The 19,407-nt window shown below is 40.8% G+C and overlaps 1 protein-coding gene across 4 annotated transcripts in view; it reads right to left on the reverse strand.

The window, feature by feature from the left end:
* The window catches only part of LOC103096131 (carcinoembryonic antigen-related cell adhesion molecule 5-like), a 201,898-nt gene that overhangs the window by 167,581 nt on the left and 14,910 nt on the right, over positions 1–19,407 (reverse strand). For 3 of the 4 annotated variants that reach the window (XM_056825357.1, XM_056825358.1, XM_056825360.1), the window contains exons 6-9: positions 13,567–13,842; positions 12,939–13,190; positions 9,115–9,390; positions 8,487–8,738 (exon numbers count right to left, since the gene is read on the reverse strand). In XM_056825357.1, coding sequence (XP_056681335.1) covers positions 8,487–8,738; positions 9,115–9,390; positions 12,939–13,190; positions 13,567–13,842 — 1,056 coding nt within the window. The remainder of the gene's footprint in view (positions 1–8,486; positions 8,739–9,114; positions 9,391–12,938; positions 13,191–13,566; positions 13,843–19,407) is intronic. The other variant, XM_056825359.1, reaches the window with a different exon arrangement.

Below are 19,407 nucleotides of genomic sequence, written 5' to 3' on the forward strand. Positions count from 1 at the left end.
AACCAATGCAACCAAAATAAGGGAAGCAACAAATGGGGAGGGAGGGGAATCTTTATAACAGAAGCCTCTGACAAATTTAAAATAATTCCTCAAATTTGTATGGAGATAAACCAATTGTACAAAAAATCAGGCCATTCCCCAATTGATGAATAGGTCAAATAAGTTTTACAAATAAACATCAATAAAGGAGAGGAAGAAGTCTCTTTGAGCAGAATGGAATTAATTCCCCTGGGTGAGAGGAGGTATAGGATTTAGGTCTTGGTGAGTGAAGCTGAGAAGAGGGATTTCAGTACTGACTGTTCCCTAAGGGGCTCTGAAAAAAGGTCCCTCAGTTTTGGTGTGAGATCAAGTATTGGACAGGAAAATCTTCCTATGTACACACATTTGTTTTGTATCACATTTTGGTTCCGTCTCCTAATACTGTAACCATTTACATTATTCTTATATCCATTATGGTGATAGGTGAACAGGGATCTTTCATGTTACTATTGCAGTTGTTTTGGGGGCTTTGAACTGTGCCATAGGAGACAGCAGACTGCATCAATAAATGTTGTGTGGGTGATGACTGCTCCATTGACTTGCCTTTCCCCCATTTCTCTCTCCCTCTCCTTACCCCTCTCTATTCCCTGAATCACAACAATTTTGAAGAATATTATGAATATTGAAGCAGCAGAGGGTTTGACAGGATTGAATCCAATTCTGAGAAAAGCTCTAGTGTGAGGTAAATGCTATCAAAGAGCATTGAATGTTACAAAGAAAGCTTAGAAGCCATGAAGAGTCAATCCATGCAGCAAACTTCACCATGATCATATTTTGAGAAATTGCCACAGCAGCCATCACCCTGAGCAGTGAGCAGCCAGCAGCCTTGAGGCAAGACCCTCCACCAGCCAAAAGATGACAACTGGCTTAAGGCTCAGGTGATAGTTAGCATTTGTAAATTAAGGCACATACATTGGTGTTTAGATATAATGCTACTGCACATTTAATAGACTAGAGAATGGTGTAAACATGACTTTCACATGCGCTGGGAAACTTGCTACATTGGCTTTATTTGGTGATCTGGAACCAAACCTGTAGCATCTCAGAGGTCTGCTTGCACATACATGTGCAGTGCAGAGAACGAGAAGGACCAGGTCATTTCCTTTGGATTTCATAGTAAATGGGGTCTAATGTCATTGAGGATTTAGACTTGCAGATGATTTCTGGGCTTTGAAGTTCAGAGAAACATTGGCTTCTTCTTCAATCTGCCAGGCACAGTGGGGGATCAGTGGAGGGTATATTGCACAGAGAAGGAAAGTATAATCCCCTGGGGCCCTTCCCACTTGGTAATTGTCAACACTGTCAAGGCTGTAAAAGGCTGTACACATCTAGTATAAATGATATCTGAAGTCTAGATGTCCTCTAAGCTTCTCCCTGGCTAGTGGCCATCCAACCTATTCCTGAAGACCTTCAGTAACAGGGAGCTCACTACTCCTGAGAGAGCCACCAAACTTTTGAATAATTGTTTACTTTTAAAGGAGGTAGTCAATGAATGCTGTTTGCCTCAGTTTTCTCATCTGTAAAAGAAGCTGGAGAAGGGAATAACAAAACACTTCCGTACTTTTGTAAAGAAACACCAAATAGGGTCTTGAAGACACAGACCCGTCTGAAATAACTGAACAATAAGTTTTCCTTTTCTGAAAGGGAAATTTTGTGATTCTGAACCATACTGTCTATCTCAGTCACATTCTTCCTTTGGCTCCTCTTGTTTGGGACATACTCCTGGAGGGGGGCAGGGACTGAGTCATTTTTCTGTAGCTCTAGTCCAGAGCCTAGGGACTTTATATTGAGGAAATGGGTGAAAACTATTGTGGGATAGAGGTGAATGGCCTGGTGTGGCCCAGGTCAGTTAGATGAATGAATGAATGCACCTGTGGACTGATAAGAAGAGGATCAGTGACGTGGGAAGTAGGGAAGGGAGGAAGCTTCCTGTTAGCCCAGTGATACTTATCAGTTTCCTGGCCAGTCAAATGAAGATAATGCTTATGCTTTGGAACCCAATAAGATGTTATATTGCTTAGTAGACTTTAAAGTGCTGGGTGTATGGAAACTCTTCTAGTGAGTATCATCTCATTTCTGTGTCTAGAGGATTACCCAGTTTGGGCTAATAGATTCCCTTGGAGTAAGGGATAAAGCTGACCTCATTTGGTGAGCCATTGATGTGGAATGACCTGGGGAAGCAGAAGGGCTGCAGTTGGAAACCAACAGGGGCAGAGCCAAGATGGCAGCATAGCAGGAGCTTTTCTCAATATCCTTCTAACCAATCATTACAAAGCATCTCAAAAGGACAGAAATCAGAACGAGAGGAGTAAGGGCTTCTCCCACTGGACACAGTGTGAAAGGTAGGCAGTAAGTGAGGATTCCTATGCTGTAAGGGGGAGAAACTGCTCAAATCAAACTACTAGTTGACCATGTCTCCCCCTTCCCCCACCTACCTGCTGAGCCATAGTTAAAGCCAGGGCTAGGAAAATTTCCAAATTATCAAAGGCTGATTAAAAACACCACAGAATACCCCTGAGGGCTATGCCTGGCCTTGGCAGTGAGACTCAAAGCTGAATAACACTCAGCCAAAGGAGAGGTGAAGATCATAAATTTGGGGGAAAACCCATGTTGCATTTGACAATCCAGCAGGCAACAACTGAGGAAGATAGACTTAGGACAAAATGCCTTGAAGCATGAACTACACACACACACACAAATCACAGATCTACCTGACACCACTCAGGCCTCTGAAAGGGAAGGAAAGATAGTCCAAGGCAAAGTCCTTGAGAGAGAAGCTAGGAAAGCAATGACAACCGACAGGCAAGAATCCCAATCCTCCAGGAGAAAAAGGAGTAAACAACAGCAAAAACAGCTCTTGACACTGGAAAAAATTTTATGGAGAAAAATAGCAAACTAAGAATATCTGTCCTATACAGTGGATAGAAGGAGTCCACATCTTCCTCATCCTCATTTCTTGTCCTGGGGCCCAGGATTCTCACATTAAAAAAATCCTTAACTTCTGTTTTAGAATATATATTAAATGTTGGTTCTAAAGCAGAAGAGTAGTAAGGGCTTGAGAATTGGGGGTAAGTGGAATGCCCAGGGTAACATAGATAGCAAGTGTCTAAGAATATATTTGAAGCCAGGACCTCCTGTCTCCAGACCTGGCCCCTCTATCCACTGAGCCTTTTCACCTAGTTGCTAAGAAAAGAGAAATCAGGAAAAGGAGAAAGCTGTGGGAGAGACCTGAGAACTGGAGAGTTACCACAATCCTCAGAAGGAAATGCTTCCTCAGTGTTCCCATTCCTGCACAGTCCAGCAACCTTAGCACCAGATGACTGGCATGGAGAGGTGCTTTATTAGCCTATTTCAGATGTCCTACACTACATAAACTCTTCATGTGTTTCTGATTTCCCTTTAGAGAGATTCCTTAGTAGCAGTTTCCAGTCAAGGAACAGGGAATGAAGATCCCAGAACTTCCATAGGAAAATTCATTAAAGGAAGACCCTCCCATCTCACATACAGTGACAAAAACAAGGGAGGGAAAGTAAGGGTGAGAATATGGTTCCTCTACTGCAAGTCTCACTTGGCCAGGTTGAGATGGACGGCTCTTGCCACTCTGGGACTCAGAATAGGGAGGATCTTTTGCTCTTTCTAGGGCTGGGAGGGAACAAGCCCAAGTCCCTTTTGTAAGTTAGGTAAAGGGTTAACCTGACCCTTGGAAATCAAAGGCTCCCAAGGGAGAAAGGCACAGAAATGGAGACTGGAGGAGTCTTTCACAGATTTTCAGAGAAGATGTCATTTACCATTGAGATGTGCATGTATAGACAAACCCTCAGAGAAAGGAAGTTGAAACCAAAGAGGGGGGAAACTAATCCCACAGGAACTGCCCCCCTGGGAGTTGCCAGGCAAACTGAGGTACTATGATTGGTTCCTGAGATGTGATGGGGAGACCTAGTGGGTGGAGAAAACTGCTTATAAGATTACCCAAGGAGCTTCTCCTGCTCTTCTCTCTCTCTCTCTCTCTCTCTCTCTCTCTCTCTCTCTCTCTCTCTCTCTCTCTCTCTCTCTCTCTCTCTCTCTCGTAGGTGGTTAGCTACAATACATCAAATAGTAAATAGGGTATTCAGCTAATCAACTCACGACCTTCTTTCCTACATTTCCCTTTCTTTCCTATCACTACTTTTATGTAATAAATCTATTCAAGCTACTACCAGCCTCATAATTTAATTTTAATTATTGCCATGTGACGACCACAAAAGTTTGACATGTACTTTCATTTGTTCAGTATTTTTACATTTTACTCTCACTAAACTATTATTAATTAAGTGTTAGTAGTTAATTTAGATTGGCTAAAAAACATGAAGATGCTGACCAGACCCAGTAATCAAGACTGATCAAAGCTACAACCTCACTACAGAAAACATTGGATTGGTGAGAAATGGTTAAGTATTGGGGAAGGGAAGCAAGCTTAACTTTTGCTTTTTTCCCCAAATAGAGCCAGGTTTGGGGATTAAGCTCTAATTAATGATTAAATGACAGCTAGGAGGTATAGTGGATGGAAATTGGAGTCAGGAAACTCATCATTCTGAGTTCAAATCTGGCCTCAGACATTGACTAGCTGTTTGACGCTAGGAAAGTCACATCATCCTGTTTGCCTCAATTTCATCATCTGTAAAATAAGCTGGACAAGGAAATGGCAAACCCCTCCAGGATCTCTGCTAAGAAATGGAGTCAGGAAAAGTTGGACATATGACTTAATAATGACTTCATGAAGATAGTCTCCTCACACACAAGGGTTTTGCTTTCCATCACCATTTGCCTCTATGATTCTAGTTCAGCCCTCTGAGGTCATACAAAACACTTCTAATTCCTCTTCCATATAAGAGTCCAGAAAATTGCTATCAGGCCCCTCCCCAAAGGTTTCTATTCCTTTTTCTAATATGTAGTTCCCTCAATCGATCTTCAGAGACCCCAGACCCCTCAACAAACTGGCTGAACACTCTCAAGTTCACTGATGCCCCTTGTAAATTGTGTCATCTAGAACTAAATACAAAACTCCAAGTGCCATCTGATAGTACGGAAGGATGGCTATCTCCTTGTTCTTGGAAGTGGACATCCTTAAGACTGCATTGGTGGGTGAGGTAACTGTGTAGCTCAATGCATTGAGAACCAGGCCTATATATCAAAGGTTCTGGGATCAAATCTGACCTCAAATACTTTCTAGCTATATGACCCTGGGTCAGTCACTTAACCTCTATTGCATAGTATTGATTTTAAGGCTAATAGGTAAGGGTTAAAAAAAAGTTTGCATGATGTTTTTTTCAAGTGCCCTGTTACCTTTCCAATTGATAATATGTTGGTGGTTCTCTCAATCATCCCCACGGTCTCTTTATGCAATCTAACATGGTATTAAAAGTCTGTTTCCAATTTCTTCTTTTTAAAATCAACCATCCCGCATTACTTCAACTTTTTTCTATGACATGGGTACCAGTCACTGCCCCATCAAGGCCGATGCTTTTTGGTGATTTGGACTTTTTGTACTCAAGGATAGGACCTGGTATCAATCCCCAATATCATTCATCTTATCACATTCCATCTACTGTGCCAGCTTCCTGAGCTACTTCTGCATCATATCTGCTTCTACCATCCCTATCCTCCCAATTTTTTCTTTATTTCCTTTCCTTCCAGTTTCAAAATAATGCTTTCTGCTTGTCTCTAGAATCAGTAGAACATTTGTGAATTTGAAAACTCTTACCCCCTAATCAGACCATTCTTTAGAAGATCTGATTTAGCTATTTCCTGATCAATAACAATGGAGATACTTGGAATAACAGAATCAGGTCTTGAAAACTCTACATTCTCCACTCTTTTTAGTTTAACATGATTAGGAAGGTCTGCATCAAACCCAAGATTTAATTATCTGAGGAAATGGCCTTCAACAGACATGTACAAAAAAAATGACAGACCTTTGGGCTGTCCTAAGTCAAGCTAAGTGATCACTGGTACAGATGAGATGCAGGAAAGTGATGTAAAACTGACTATATAAGGCACGTCACTTCCTCTTTCCTCCGTTTTCCCTGAAGAGACAACTCAGGATGGCAGTGTGCTAGGCGTTCCTACATCTTGGTGTGGTGATGGCTATTGTCTGAGTTCAGTGGTGAGTTTTCTCTGAAGCTGATTTCAGGTTCAGGCATCTTGGCTTAGCCATTTCCCTTTGCAATTCAAGCCTGACTCTTTCCTTCATACTCCAAAACCTTATCTCCTCATCTCCCCCCTCCCACTAGCCAAGGGGAAGGGAAGGGGAGAGAAAGCCGATTCCTTTCCTTCTTCCTTCTCCTTAATTTCCTCCACTATCAATTAAAACAACATAAAATTTCCAGCTGACTTGGGTTTTTCACTACATTTTATAAATAAAATCCTTGATGACAAAAATAATATTACATTCAGTCTCAGCCATAATTTTACCCTTTACACATTAATGGTAAACGTTTACAAAGTGCTTTACAGATATTCTTTCATTTGATCCAAGTCACTCATAGAAACACGAAACAGAATGAGTTCAAGAACAGAAACTTCAGAACATTTATCTGAACTGAGACAGAAGGAAATGAGTAGGACCTAGAGGGTAATTTATACAATAATAACAGTGTTCTGAAGGCAAATAACTTGGAAAGCCTTGGGACCTCTGATCACTTCAGTGACCATTGTATTTAATAGGTACTCTATTAAGTCTGACCACTCTCCAAATCTACAGTCCAAAGGTCAGAAGAATTCCTAGGTAGGCTGATACAGGGTCCTAGTTCCAACCTTGTCAGACCAGATTCCATACCAGGTCACATGTTTAATTAAACTCATCCTCTTTGATCTTGTAGTTGTCAGATGCACCAATGTTAACTTTTTTGCCATGTCACATGATGATTAGCTACCTCCAATTCCCCATTCCTTGATCCCCCAATAAAAAATAGATGAAATAAGGTAATTCACTCTCTCTCTCTCTCTACAACCATCAGAGGAGCACACAGGCTGGATCCCAAGCTCTTTAAGCTGTGTCTCTGAGTCTTTCTTCCTTTATTATATTCCCTCTTTCTCTATATTCCCTTTGCCCATTTTCCCTCACTTTCTAACTATCCTCAGGTATCCACCTAAGAATATATTAATTTGTGGCTTCATGCAGTCACAACCCATACTTTTCCTACTTAGTGGTAGAAGGTAGAAGGGGGACAGAAAATAGATTTTGATTAATTGGAAAAAATTAAATTAACAAAAAGCTCTTTTAGACCACAGGTGTCAAATACATAGCCTGCAACATTCCCAGGTGCTGCCTGAACAAGGTGAAAAGGTAATTGGGAAATAGTTAACAAAAGCAAAATAAAACACAGATAATTTCATTACTAAATTGAAATGTGTGCTTTAAGCATCCTTATGTACAGATTTAGGCCAACAAAAAAATAATCCCTCCTCTAAAGTATATGCTGTTGGTGTCTGACTTTCCCAAGGTCACTTCCCCATTTCACAATTATATCTCTCCCCCCTGCTCTCCATTCAGAATATCCCCAGAGTCAGGCACAGGAAGTTGGGATACCCCTAAGGTTTGTAACAATAAAACTGCAAGAAATAAAAGGAAACTAAGGCCAAATATGATCTCTCTGTGGTCCTGCTCCCCATTAATGTGATTATGGAAGTGGAGGGTCTGTCATCTCTACACAAGAGAGTCAGAGCAGTGAATTACTTGGGTACCAGGACTTTTACTGTGGACCCAATTACTGGATGCTAAAGCCAATAGATGAGGACCAGGTTTCATAGTAGCATGCTTCCATGTGACATTTTATGCCACAAAGAGGAAAAATATAAGTACAATGGTGAATCTCTGTGTGGGGAAGGAGACAAAGTTTAAATTCTCCTTTCCATCTCAAGAATTTCCCTGCCAAGGGGGATCAAGGCCAGCCCCATTGCATGACCATAGCTTATACTCCAACCAAGAATAGAAACTCTCTGTGAATCCGCAGCCCCAAGGGAAAGGGACTGAAGGAAAGAGTATGTGGCAGTCATTGAACCTACAGCCCTAGAAGGTGGAAGACAAAGAAGGTTGTATGTCACTGGGATAGAAGAGAATAATACAATATCAATAACAAGAATGATGTAGTCAACTCACATGCTTTTTGTAACTTTCATGAAAAAAGTATTTTCTCCACATAGAATCCTATTATATAGAGAGCAAATGATTATCCATTTTTCCAGATAAAGAAACTGAGGCTGTGAAAGGAGGAGACACACTTACTACACAGATAGTAGACAGAAAAGGAAGGATTCTATCCAAGTTTCATGATTCTGAGCACAGAACTCCTTTTACCACAATGCATTGTGCCATGGGACCAGGGGAGAAGAATGACACATGTGTATTTCTCTCATCCAGGGAAAGAGAAAGCCCAACAAGAAGGTGGGGGCCCAAAGCAGTTACTCACCATAGATTCTAATAGTCTTGTTTGAAGTGCGCGTCAAGCCAGTGAGTGAGTTGGATGCACTACAGGTATAGGTGCCAGCATCACTCAGGGATGCAATAATAGAAAATATGGATGAATTTCTGATCTGTTGTCCATTCCGTAACCAAATGAATTGGGCTGGTGGGTTAGAATCAGCAGAACAGTTAAAGATAATATTTGCCCCAGTAGGGTACACATCTGGTGTTCGGACAATTGTGGCAGTATCTGGGCCATCTGGAGGAAAGAGAAGGATTCCATATTGAGATTATGGAAGAAAGAAGGGGCATCTCCTGTTTTGTAACACATCACCCAGAACCACTGTTTCCCTGATCCTCCTTTGAGCTGGGAAATTCACAGCTCCTCCTCTCCTTTTCTAGTTTGGATCTGAACTTGGAAGATCTTAGGACATCCTCTAGCTCAGCACCCTGGATGGCCACCCTCCACCAGAAAGCATGACAAGGCCAATTTGGGCTCCCTAAAGACTAAGGGGGTTGGGAACCTCAGAGCCTACCTCTTTAGCTCTCAGAGAAGGGACTGAATTAGCCTGGCCTCTGGGAACACCCCACCAGGCTATAAGCAGGCACTATATAGGAAGAGGCAATATACTCACAGGTAACATCCAGTATGAATGGATCACTCATACTACTAAACAATGCGTTCTCAATTCCACACACATAAGGCCCTTGGTTATCCCTTCTTGTGAGCCTGGGGAGAGTGAGTATCCTATTATCCCGGGACAGCTGTATCCTGCTACCAACTGGGGCAAGTCCATTTATGAACCACTGGTAAGCTTCAATTTGACCCGTAGCCTGGCATGTCATTGAGAAGTCCTTGGTCTCCACTGCAGTCTTGTTGGAGATGAGAATTGTTGGTTTGGACAGTGGAGCTGTGCAGAGAATAGGCAGAAAATGACTGTGTTGGTTCTTTTTCTTACCTTATAACCAAATAAGTGGTTTGGAAGTGGGCTCTCTAAGACCTTGGCAAGGCTGGAGGCCAGACACCAAGAATCTGTGATTTCAATGGCAAAGACACCTCTTTCTCTTGTGCAGATCACAAATCCTTCATCTTCACTTCCTGTGGCTAACAAAAATCATTCACATGTAGCTCAAGACCCGGGTGCTCAATCTTTCTGGGAGGAGGCAAACTGGTCCAGGGATGACAGACCCCATCATCCAGTATCTGGGCTTGGATTTGAATCCTTGCCAGCTTGGCAGAGCCATGTGAAGATTAAATTTGATTCTCCCCTGATTGTATCAATGAAATTACTTAACTCTTATAGCATTTAAAAATATGATTTCTCTGCTAGAATATTATATTTTATGAAGTTTATTAAAGATTAAGAATTTAAGAAAATACAAGTAAGAAAGCACATGCCAAGGAGAACCGAAAGGCCCATTCAATTTCACTTACATCATGAGAGATGCGTCTGCTTGGAAGCGGAAGTAGAAAGAGGGAACGAGAAGAAGGGGGAGTCTGTTTTAAAAAACCCCTCTCTCCTCTCGGCTCAGGTGATGACCTCACCCAAGATTATGGGGAACTGTGGGAGCTTCCAAGGATTCCTGGGAATTGAATCCAGGGTTCAAATCTCCATTTTTACATTCTCCCCTGATTGTGAAGAATAAATTGTAACCCATTTCTATTTATAGATTTTAATCACCAAAAGTATAAACACCCTACTTCAAAGTTAAGTATGGAGATCTGCCCATTTTAGATCTAATCACCAAAAGTGCAAATATCCCACTTAATTATGAAGTGTGAAGTCTGTGACCCATGTGTGTGGTAGTGGGTGACAAATCAGAATTGACTGACTGCCTGCTGGGCAGTCCTAGAGCAGGAATTCAACTATGCTTGGTAGATGTGGAATTAGGGGAAAGCACAGGAAGTGACACAAGAGAAAGTGTCTTTAAAAGTAACTGTTACTTCTTGTAAAAGTCAATACTTCATTCTTTGATCTGCTGACTGGACCTGAGACCCTGTTTCTGAGTGGACTGAGTGAAAAGTTGACTCAACTGCTGGTTTTTTTCTGAAGACACCAGCCTCAGGAAAGACCTATCCTCTTGAGACAGGCTCCCTGGGCATTGGCTACAAGGGCCAAGGTCCCTCAGGCTAGGAAATAATTCTTTCTGCCCATGGACCAGCAGCAGATTAGGGTTTAGGCTAGAAAGCCTTCCTTATCCCCTGTGATTTCTTACTTCACTCTTTCTACATTCTGTAAGTAAATTGTAAATAAATCTCTCTGGAATGAATTAAATTCCTGGTGACCACATTCTATTAAATATAACGTCCAACCCTCTTTTATATATAAACCCCTTGCCCCCCTTACAATTTATTGGCTGAACATGTCAGTTGTGATGAAATGCCCTCCATCTTTCTAACTTTCCTAAACTTTTCCTTTACTTTGGTGACTATCCCTAAGTCAGCATTTAATAGCTTATTTTGAATCTACACAAATCAGCTGTGCAGGTAAATGCAATTCTTTTCTTTTCCCCACTTAAAAACAAATATAGCACAGCTGCTTTTAATCTTTCCTTCTGTACACTGAGGCTCCACCTGGAGAAAGAGTCTATCCTTTAACTACTGTTGCCTTGTCTCTTAATTAGCTGTGAGGGCAAAAACCTGTGAGGAAAAAGCTTTCACACCCTGACTTTAACTCTTAGCTAGTAGTTCCATCTACTGACTAAAACTAATGATTTCATGGAGACAATTGGAAAAGAATTGAAATATTTAACAAATAGGATTGATAAACAGAAAAAAAAAGGCATGATTCTCAACCAATGGCACTTGACCCTCTCCAAGAATCTAAGTATGGATCCATTTCCTGCCACTTCTGTGAGAAGAAGGGCCACAAAATGATAGACTGTAGAAATGTATTCAAGTCAATCAGAAATAATAACTATAGAAATAACTAAAATGCGTCTATCATTCAGTTTTACTATTTTACTGTCATCTCTAACAATTGTAACTTCCTCTTAGAAAAATACAATATTGTATGTACTTTTAGCTAGAAGATATTAAGATAGTTATATTTAAATGATAAATTGGGGAAGTGGGTCTCCCAAAGGATCACAGGGGGAAATTGTGTCAAGGAAGTTCATCCCCTCCACCTCCTGTGTAGCTTGACCTGTCCATAAAATATTCCTGACATTACACAGTTGCACAAGGTTTTGCATCTGTGAACCTGCTGTATATCAATAAAAGCCAAGGCTTTGGGTTTGAGGGGAGAGAGAAGCAAGAAGAGAACAAAGAAGGAAGAAGCAGGAACAGAGTAGGCAGGTAACAGGGGAAGAAGGAAGGGACTTCCAGAGTAGGAACCATGTGGTCAGATTACTTAGAGGAATAATTGTCTACCCTTTCTAATAAACTTTATAAAATATATATCTGGGTAGAAATATTATTTCAACTCTTACATTGTGAAATAGGGAAAATGCTAAATTAAAATGTGGGCTTTAGAGATCCTTATGTACAGATTTAGGCCAATGAAAAATCATCCCTCCTGTAAAGTACATACTGTTGGTGTCTGACATTCCCAAGGTCACTTCCCCACCTCAAGATTCTATCTCTTCCCACTGCTATCTACTCAGAATATCCCCAGAGACAGGGACAGGAAGTTGGGATAACCCTAAGGTTTGTAACAATAAAGCTGAATGAAATAAAAGTAAACTAAGGCCAGAGATGATTTCTCTATGGTTCTGCTACACACTAGTGTGATTAGGGGAATGGAGAGTCAGACCAGTGAATTAATTGGGGAGCATGGATTATACTGTGGACCAAGAACCAGGTTTCATAGCAGCCATGCTTCCATGTGATATTTTATGCCACAAAGAGGAAAAAAAATAGGTGCAATGGTGAATCTCTATGTGGGAAAAGAGACAAAGTTTAAATTTTCCTTTCCAACTCCAGAATTTCCCTGCCAAAGGGGATCAAGGCCTGACCCATTGCATGAACGTAGCTTATACTCCAACCAGGACTAGAAACACTCTTTGGGTCCATAGCACCAAGGGAAATGGACTGAAAGAGTATGGGGGCAGTCATTGAAGCTGCAGTCCTAGAAGTTAGGAATCAAATAATGTTGCATGTCACCAAGCCAGAAGAGAATAATACAATATCAATAACAAGGATGACAACAACTCAAATGCTTTTTGTACCTACCATGTAAAAAGGACTTTCTTCACATAGAATCCTATTATATACAGAGAAAAATATTATCCATTTTTCCAGGTGAAGAAACTGAGGCTGTGAAAGGAGGAGACACACGTACTACACAGATAGTATACAGAAAAGGAAGAATTCTATCCAAGTTTCATGATTCTGAGCTCAGGGCTCTTTCAATCACAATGCATTGTGCCATGGAACCAGGGGGGCAGAATATCTTATGTCTATTTTTCTCATGCCAGGGAAAGAGAGAGCCTAATGGGTCCCAGTCCAGATACTCACCATAGATTCTAAGAGTCTTGCTTGCGGTGCGCGTCAAGCCAGTTAATGAGTTGGATGCAGTACAGGTATAGGTGCCAGCATCACCCACAGATGCAATAATAGAAAATATGGGTGAATTTCTGATCTGTTGTCCGTTGTATAACCAAGTGAATTGGACTGGTGGGTTAGAATCAGCAGAACAGTTAAAGATAATATTTGCCCCAGTAGGGTACACATTGCTTAAATGGGCAATCGTGGCATTATCTGGGCCATCTGTAGGAAAGAGAAGGATTCCATATTGAGATTATGGAAGAAAGAAGGGGCATCTCCTATTCTGTAACCCATCACCAGGGACCACTGTGTCTCCCTGTTGCTCCTTTGAGCTGGGAAATTCACAGTTCATTCTCTACTTTTCCACTTTGGATCTGAACTTGGAAGATCTTAGGGCTTTCTCCAGTTCAGCACCCTGGCTGGCCACCCTCCACCAGAAAACATGACAAGGCCAATCTGGGCTCCCTAAAGATGAAGGGGGTGGGAACCTCAGAGCCTACCACTTTAGCACTCAGAGAAGGGACTGAATTAGACTGACCTCTGGGAACACACCCCAGGCCATAAGCATGCACCATGTAGGAAGAAGCAATATACTCACAGGTAACATCCAGTGTGAATGGATCACTCTTATTGACACTAACTGTATTTTCAGTTTCACACTCATAGGGTCCTTTGTTTTCTGTTCTTCTGAGATTGCGGATAGTGAGTATACTCTTATCCGGGGACAGCTGTATCCTGTTACCACCTGCAGGAAGTCCATTTATGAACCACCGGGTTGTGACAATTGCACCCGAAGGCTGGCATGTCATTGAGAAGTCCTTGGTCTCCACTGCAGTATTGTTGGAGGTAAGAATGATAGGCTTGGATAGTGGCCCTGTGAAAAAAATAGACAGAAAATGACTGTGTTAGTACTTTTTCTTACCTTATAACCAAATAAGTGGTTTGGAAGTGGTCTGTCTAAGATGTTGGCAAGGCTGGAGGCCAGAGACCAAGAACCTGTGATTTCAATGGCAAAGACACCCCTTTCTCTGGTGCAGATCTCATCTCCTCCAGGCCTTAGGAAAAGTTCATCTTCAGTTCCTGTGTCTGACAAAGACATTCATATGGAGCCCAAGCCCCTGGTGCTCAGTATTTCTGGGCTGAGGTAAGTTGATCCGGGGGTGACATAGCCCTTCATCCATCATCTGTACTTGGATTTGAGGCCTTTTTAGCTTGGAAGAACCACCAAGAATTTGTTTTCTTGGCCTGGACTTCAAGAAGCCAAGGTTAGTTACCTGCATGCCTTGGTGAGGATATTGGTTGGAGAGGATAGACTAGGGACACACCATGGGGAGATTGTGCTCAGAAAGATAAAAATTACTTTAACTCTGAAGAGGAAAGAAGAGCAAATGCAAAGAGTGGGAATAGATCAGTTAGTAGCAGGGTACTACTACCCTTCAGTATTTGGGGGGGGAGGTATCTCAAGAGACTAATCCATGCATCAATATATGGGATTTGATCTGGGTGTCTAGGATCCCCATAAATGATTCTCTTAACAACAAAACAGACCTGGAGATTAGTGGTTCCCTTTGGTGGCCAATCCATCTCAGATGTTAGACATTCCAACCTACATAAGCAATGAAGTGTGGCAGTCTACCTTTTCCCCATATCTTGAAGCCACTTTCTTGAAGGCTTTAAAATTAGTCAACATACAATCAAGGGGGTTTGAGCCAGACGTCAAAGTAGTGTTACCCATTTTTAGCAGTGGTATGAGTATAGACAGACAAATAACACCTCCAAGACAGACAAGACACACAAAAGACAGCAAGCAGTCACTATAATACACATGTAGGGCCTGAGGACATTTCCTGAAGTCCCTAGATAGGAGTCGTATAGTCTACTGCCATCCTACCCCAAATGGATCTAGCCTGATTCAGAACAGAGCAGGAAAAAGTCCTTAGACATCAGAGATGTCCAAATATCCAATTTATGAGATGGCAAGGTACAGAAACAAACTTCTTATCCCCTTTATGATGACTTCCCACACCATTCACTTCCAGGAATTTCCTGCCCAGGTCCTCAAGGACTAAGGGAAACATATTATCTTCCCATCCACTCTCAGAAGCACCTCCACCTTGGAGTATTAACCTTTTATCCACACAATCACACACAGTCACAGGTAAGTGGGTCAAAATGCAAGGATCAGAAGTCACAACTCCAGGGCATCTCGCTGGGGCCTCCAAATGGACACTTGGACTGTAACCACACGGACCCAGGAAAAGTTGGTTGGAGATTCCTTTATACTGGGCACTGAGGCATACTCAAAGAGAGAGTGAAGCTTTTCCCTCAGAAGAACAAAATATATATACCTTTTCAAAGTAGAACAGGGGTTGTTTATATGGTAAACAGATTGAGTAAGTCCTTGATTCTGCCTAGAGATGGGGGAGGGGGATTCATGGAAGCAGTTGAGGTTACAGAAGGCAAAGCGATGCAGTTATGCAGGTGTTGTATTCCTGATGCTGGGGTTGTGGCAGATACGGTTATTTCTCAGAACGGGAGATTTCTAAAATAAGCGTGCACAGACAGTCTTCTGGGAATTAAGGTTGGGGCAAAACAACTTCAGGATATGGCACATAGCACCTTGGTGCCTCTGTCATAACAGCTTTAGCTGATTATAATAGTTTACCATTGCCATTTTATTACTAATATTCAATATTATACATTCTTAATTATACTTATTACAGCTTTGAATTTTGAGTGAAATGTCTAGTCCACTTGAGCAAGGTTATGGCCAATAAATCAATCAATCAATAAATAAATATGCATTTAGATCCTCAGAATCTTATTCTCCAGAAGGAAGAAAAGACAATGATGAATTAGTATTTCATTCTCCACAAGGGAAGTGAGAAATACAATTTTTAACTTTTAGAATTTTAGAATTTTATTTAAACAATTTTTGAGACTGGAATTTTCATGAAAGAACTTTTGATATCTAAATTTATTAAGGCTGATCTAATATGTGCCTGGAAAGCATTTTTTAAATGTTGTTTTGGTTTTATACTTGGACACTCAATTGGAATTTTTATTTAATAATCACTGGACTTTCTTTTTAAATTCTTTCCACAAAAGGTGAATGGGGTCATTTCCAGGTTTGCAAACTTTCATAATCTGTTGTGTATTTTTTCTTTTATATTTATTTCTATATACTCTGTATCTTTTTTTCTTACTTTAACAATACAATTACTTTGGTATTGTTAGGCACACCATATTAGCTTGAAAAATATGGCTTATAAATTTCTAATTGCTACAAATAGATTTTAATAGAAACAATAAGATGTCAAAGGTGAGGACTTGAGGTTACCTTTGCATTAGTGTTCAGAACACCAGTATCAAGTCATTTCTAAGGACCAACAGAATATTTCAATCAGGCTAAAATAAATGAATGTCTAATATGGCTGGCAGCAGAATTTAGTCCTCTATGTGCTTATGAGAAAATATCCGAAGAGTCAATCAGTTCCTGTTGGAGAATGTGGTTATAGATTTCCCATATTGTCTTTTCCAGCCAAGAAAACAGTTGGAGAACCTGTCTATTGCCTTCTGAAAAAGGAGAAGAAGGTTGCCAAGGCCTACATCAGAGCCACAGGACTTGAAAGACATGATAGACTGTGGGGAATAGGGTAAGCCACTTTTTCTTGTTAAGATTTTGCCAAAGTGGAGTGCCTGTCTTCTGGCTAACTGTGAATGCTTCTCTGCACATGGCCAGTGCTCCAGAAGCCAATTATGCTATGTGTTAGCCCCTCATCTCCTTTCCACCATGGGAAGGGTCAGACCCTCCTGGGCATACTGCCCTTTGTCCCTTTCTATGGCCAATGGCAGAATCACTCTGAGCAGAATGGGGAAATGACAACCTTGTTTAGGAAACCCCAGAGTTGCCTCTGTCCCATGGGGACTTGTCCTCCAGGAATCCCCACACTGACCCTTGTCTCAGACTGAACAATAAGCCATCAAATAAATACCCAATGAGCACTTTGTGTAGAAGTGATAGAGATGCTCAAAGAAGACATTTAGTCAGTATTACCTTCTGTCATCTTGTACTGAATCCTGACCTTTTCCCTTATTTCCCTCCCAGAATAATTATTTAGACCACAGAAGGAGCACCTAGAGAATGGACAAAGGCAATGATCTTGGATCCCTATTGGCAGTTTCTAGGCCCCAGACTAGTGGTCAGTCTAACATAACAACAAATCCTTTTTAGGGTGGGAGGAGGGTCCCTGCAGATTTTCACCTGGTGGCCCATCTGATTTATGCCTTGGACAATCCTACCCAAATTAATTTACTGATTTAATGCCATACCCATTAAACTACCAAAAAACATTTTTACTGAATTATAAAAAAAAAAACTATAAGAAAGTTCATTTGGAAAAATAAAAGATAAAGGATATCCAGGGAAATTATGGGAAAAATGCAAAGGAAGGAGGCCTTGTAGTCTCAGATCTCAAACTATATTATAATGCAGGGGTCATCAAAACAATTTGGTACTCGTTAAGAGACAGAAAGGAGAATCAGTGGAATAGACTTGGAGTAAGTGACCTCAGCAAGACAGTTTATGATAAGCCCAAAGATCCCACCTGTTGGGACCAAAATCCACTATTTGATAAAAACTGCTGGGAAAATTGGAAGACAGATGGGAGAGATTAAGTTTGGATCATCATCTCACAACCTACACCAAGATGAACTCAGAATGGGTGAATGACTTGAATATAAAGAAGGAAACTATAGTAAATTAGGTGAACACAGAATAGTATAAATGTCAGATCTTTGGGAAAAGAAAGATATTGGAACCAAGAAAGAGCTAGAAAAAAAATCACAAAATGTAAAATCAATAATTTTGATTCCATCAAATTAAAAAGCTTTTGTACAAACAAAACCAATGCAACCAAAATTAGAAGGGAAGCAACAAATTGGGAAACAATCTTCATTACAAAAACCTCTGACAAAGGTCTAATTACTCAAATTTATAAAGAGCTAAATCAATTGTACAAAAAATCAAGTCATTCTCCAATTGATAAATGGGCAAGGTATGTGAATTGGCAATTTTCAGTTAAAGAAATCAAAACTATTAACTATTAACACATGAAAAAGTGTTTTAAAATCAGAGAGATGAAAATGAAAACAAGTCTGAGGTATCACCTCACACCTATCAGATTGGCTAACATGATAGCAAAGGAAAGTAATGAATGCTTGAGGGGATGTGGCAAAGTTGGGACATTAATGCACTGCTGGTGGAGTTGTGAATTGATCCAACCATTCTGGAGGGCAGTTTGGAACTATGCCCAAAGGGCGATAAAAGGCTGTCTGCCCTTTGATCCAGCCATAGCACTGCTGGTTTGTACCCCAAAGAGCTAATAAGGAAAAAGACTTCTACAAGAATATTCATAGCTGCATTCTTTGTGCTAGCAAAAAAATGGAAAATGAGGGGATGCCCTTCAACTGGGGAATGGCTGAACAAATTGTGGTATATGTTGGTGATGGAATACTATTGTGCTCAAAGGAATAATGAACTGGAGGAATTCCACATGAACTGGAATGACCTCCAGGAAGTGATGCAGAGGGAGAGGAGCAGAACCAGGAGAACATTGTACACAGAGACCAATACACTGTGGTACAATCGAATATAATTAACTTCTCCATTAATGATCATGAACAAGCCAGAGGGATCTATGAGAAAGAACACTATCCACACTCAGAGGAAAAACTGTGGGAGTAGAAACAGCAAAGAAAAACAACTGCTTGATTACATGGGCCGAGGGGATACAGTTGGGGATGTAGATTCTAAATGATCATCCTAGTGCAAACACCAACAACATGAAAATAGTTTTTGTTCAGGGACACTTGTGATACCCAGTGGAATTGTGTGTCAGCTACGGGAAGGGTAGGGGGAGGGAAGGGAAGGAAAGAATATGATTCTTGTAACCAAGGAATAATGTTCAAAATTGACTAAATAAATTAATTTTTTTTAAAAAATATGAAATCAGCTGCCTCACTTCAGAAATCGGATGGACTCAGTCTGTATGTTGCAACAGATATTTTTTGAGCTTGGGAATTAGATTTCCTTGATTGTTTATACTTGTCACAAGGATTTTCTTTTTCTTTAGTGGGATGGGTGAGAAGTACAGAAAGTAAATGTTGGTTAATTGGAAAAATTAAATTAAGAAAAAGCCCCTTTAGAGCATGGGGTCAAATACATAGCCTGCTACACTCCCAGGTGCAGTCTGAACCAGATGAAAAAGTAATTTGGAAATAGTTAACAAATGAAAATACAGTAACACACAGATAATTTAAATGCTAAATTAAAATGTAGGTTTGGGGGATCCTTAAATACAGATTTAGGCCATCAAAAAGTCTTCCATCCTCTAGAGTATATACTGTTGGAGTCTGACTTTCCCAAGGTCACTTTCCC

Source organism: Monodelphis domestica, chromosome 4 (assembly GCF_027887165.1).
Source record: "Monodelphis domestica isolate mMonDom1 chromosome 4, mMonDom1.pri, whole genome shotgun sequence".
In the NCBI taxonomy this organism is placed as follows: Eukaryota; Metazoa; Chordata; class Mammalia; order Didelphimorphia; family Didelphidae; genus Monodelphis; species Monodelphis domestica.